Source organism: Anoplolepis gracilipes, chromosome 6, assembly GCF_047496725.1.
Source record: "Anoplolepis gracilipes chromosome 6, ASM4749672v1, whole genome shotgun sequence".
NCBI classification, from domain to species: domain Eukaryota; kingdom Metazoa; phylum Arthropoda; class Insecta; order Hymenoptera; family Formicidae; genus Anoplolepis; species Anoplolepis gracilipes.
Window position 1 is genome coordinate 2317834 of NC_132975.1, and position 2696 is coordinate 2320529.

General features: G+C 28.3%; 1 protein-coding gene across 1 annotated transcript; it reads left to right on the forward strand.

The window, feature by feature from the left end:
- The first annotated feature begins 349 nt into the window (after positions 1-349).
- LOC140667183 (uncharacterized) lies at positions 350-2456 on the forward strand. Its single transcript, XM_072894939.1, has 5 exons — positions 350-531; positions 723-911; positions 1104-1111; positions 1218-1398; positions 1686-2456. The coding sequence occupies exons 1-5, from the start codon at positions 467-469 to the stop codon at positions 1960-1962; spliced, it is 720 nt and encodes a 239-aa protein (XP_072751040.1). The 5' UTR covers positions 350-466; the 3' UTR covers positions 1963-2456.
- Positions 2457-2696: the final 240 nt, after the last annotated feature.

Genomic DNA, 2696 nt, shown 5'->3' on the forward strand with positions numbered 1-2696 from the left:
ATTCTGTGCATAAAAGTATTAGAATAATAAAAAAATGAATATTTTACGAGATATCTTGTATTTTATGTCAAAATACTGCAATTACTTTTGATCCACAATTATGGATCTAGTACGGACATGAACCATAATTTGTGTATCTAGCATGGACGCGAACCGCTGGAAAGTCGATCCAGCTACGTAGTTTCACCGGCTCTAAAATCGATCCAGTTAGCGCCACTGTACCGCGGTGAGAACATAGACATATATAATAGACTGAGCGTCCCCATAAGAGGAGCTGAATACCACATTAGAAAGAGAGAGCAACAGTGTCAGTGGTGCTGTCTCTTTCTAATACGAGAGTTGGTGGGGGACTTGTCGAACGCATCAGAGGTCGAAAGGGGACAAGGCTCTTCGACTGCTTTGAGGTTAATGTACGCTGCCTATCTTGCACAACGTGGCACAACGCGTATTAATACGAGTATTAAAAATGGTTAATTCTTGTTGTTTATGTAAAACAGAGCAAGGAACTATTGCAGATGTTTCTTTTCATCGGTAAGTAATTTGAAAAGTTATATTGGTAAGATTACGTTGAGTTTACTTAAGTTAATATAAGTTACAAGTTATGTTAGCTCTTCAATATTTGTAAAATTTAATTTATATTATTCATTATAATGTATTATATTGTAAATTAACTATTAAAGTAATATAATTATCATGTAAATTATAATTAATTTCTTTTTTAGTATTCCTAAAAACGAAACATCAAGAGCAAATTGGATAACAAACATAGGACGAGACGTGGGTAAACTAGGCGTAGTATGTAGCAGACATTTCGAAGAAAAAGATTTTTGCTACAAACAATTTGGAAATTCTATACGAAGATTTTTGGTGCCCATAGCTGTTCCATCTTTATTATTAAATAAAAGTGACAGGTATACTTTCCTTAATAACATTAAAATGTAAACTCAGCAAATTTCTTTAAACTTGGGATACATATGAATATTTATAATATTCCCTTATGAAGAAGGCACTCAAATTTTGAGTATTAACCAAAGTTGAGTGTTACATCTAAATTCACACAATCTAGTGTTAACACTCAAAATTTGAGTGTTTTTTTCATAAAGGTTTTATTGTGCCAAACTGTTAAAAACGCCACACATATTGTAAAGAAGTTAATTTTTATTTATTTGATTTGTAAGTCATTCGCATTATTATATCACAATACTTTTTATTTAAAGTGATAATTGTGATACTATTTACATCTGATGACTCGCTGTGTATCTCTAAGATATCGAGTTGCAATAACTCAAAAAATATAGAAAATATGACAAACGTTGGAGTCATTGTATCAGATGAGATACAATTTAATGCAGAAAATAAAGAAAATGACAAAGACACAAAGAAGTTGACATCAAAAAGGTTAGTTTAGAATTGTAATATTAATAAAAATTTTTGCTCAATAAATTATATTATAAAACAATTTTAATCATACAAAATTTTCGGCTTGTAAAAAAATATTATTTGAAATAATATTATATTAAAAATTATTTATTCCAAGTACGAATTAATTCTTTTTACTCTTCAACTATATCCTAAAATTAATATTTAACGTTAATGGTAGTAATTTTTTTATCAGCTTTTCATATTGCAATTGTAAGGAAAATGTAGTAAAAGTTTTATTAAGTATTTCCAATTTTTTTATTTAGGAAAATGTCCCAGCCCCTCACAGGCTCAAAGCGTTTTTGTTTTCCTCGATACATTGAAGATCTACGGAGAAAAGATTTCACTTCTGATAGAAACTGGCAAATTGTGTACGATTATATACATAATTCAAAAAATAAACATCGAATCTTAAAGCAAAAAATAAAATGCTTAAGTAAGAAAGTGGAAAATTTGCAATCATTATTAGAGCATTTAAAGAAAAATGGATTGCTTTCAAATGAAGTTTGTAACGCATTAGAAGTGAGTTGTAGTTTTATTTAGAGTTGTAATTATAAATGGACATGAAAGTTATAGTTTATTACTAAGAAGGGACACTATCGAACCTGAACTCACCGATTCGCACCAAACTTTTTTCTGAGTTAGTTCGACCTTACTGGAGGCCAGTGTTCCTTGTAAGTGTAATTATTATATGTCTCTTATAGACTTGAGAGTTGTAAGAAGGTGGATTTTCTAATCTATGTACATTGAACAGCTTATGAGATAATTTAAAAAATATCAAATGATTAGATGCCATTAATATATGTATATAATATTTTTCACTATGTAAATATTGTATTGAATATGTATATAATATTTGATCCTAAGAAAATATTTTTAATATTGTAATGTTGGAAAACGAGCGTTCTTGCAACTTTAGTACAATTTGGAATGCTATATAAGGAACCGATGTATTTTACATAATTATATATTAACATAAATAACTATAATTAATTTTTTTATGTAATATATGTATATGTATTTAAATATAATTATATTTTTTCATAAACAATAAAAAAAATAGTTTATTCTATCTTCAAATCCAATTATGTATAATTTTTTCCAAATTTCTTTCTAGTTTTCCACATGTCCTGCATTATCAGAAATCCTTCAAAATCTCCTAACAACAAAGAAAAATAAAGTATATTCTCCTGCTTTAAAGGAATTCGCTTGTTTCTTATTATTTTATTCGACATCAGCTTATCATTACGTCAGAAATAATTTTTTGAAATCCTTAC

What these genes read in the sequence shown, in the direction of transcription:
- LOC140667183 (XM_072894939.1), top strand. Translation starts at nt 467, where the DNA reads ATGGTTAATTCTTGTTGTTTATGTAAAACAGAGCAAGGAACTATTGCA. An exon ending in GCAGATGTTTCTTTTCATCG is followed by an intron (nt 532 to 722) that starts GTAAGTAATTTG and finishes TTTCTTTTTTAG; the next exon opens with TATTCCTAAAAACGAAACAT. An exon ending in AAGAAGTTGACATCAAAAAG is followed by an intron (nt 1,399 to 1,685) that starts GTTAGTTTAGAA and finishes TTTTTTATTTAG; the next exon opens with GAAAATGTCCCAGCCCCTCA.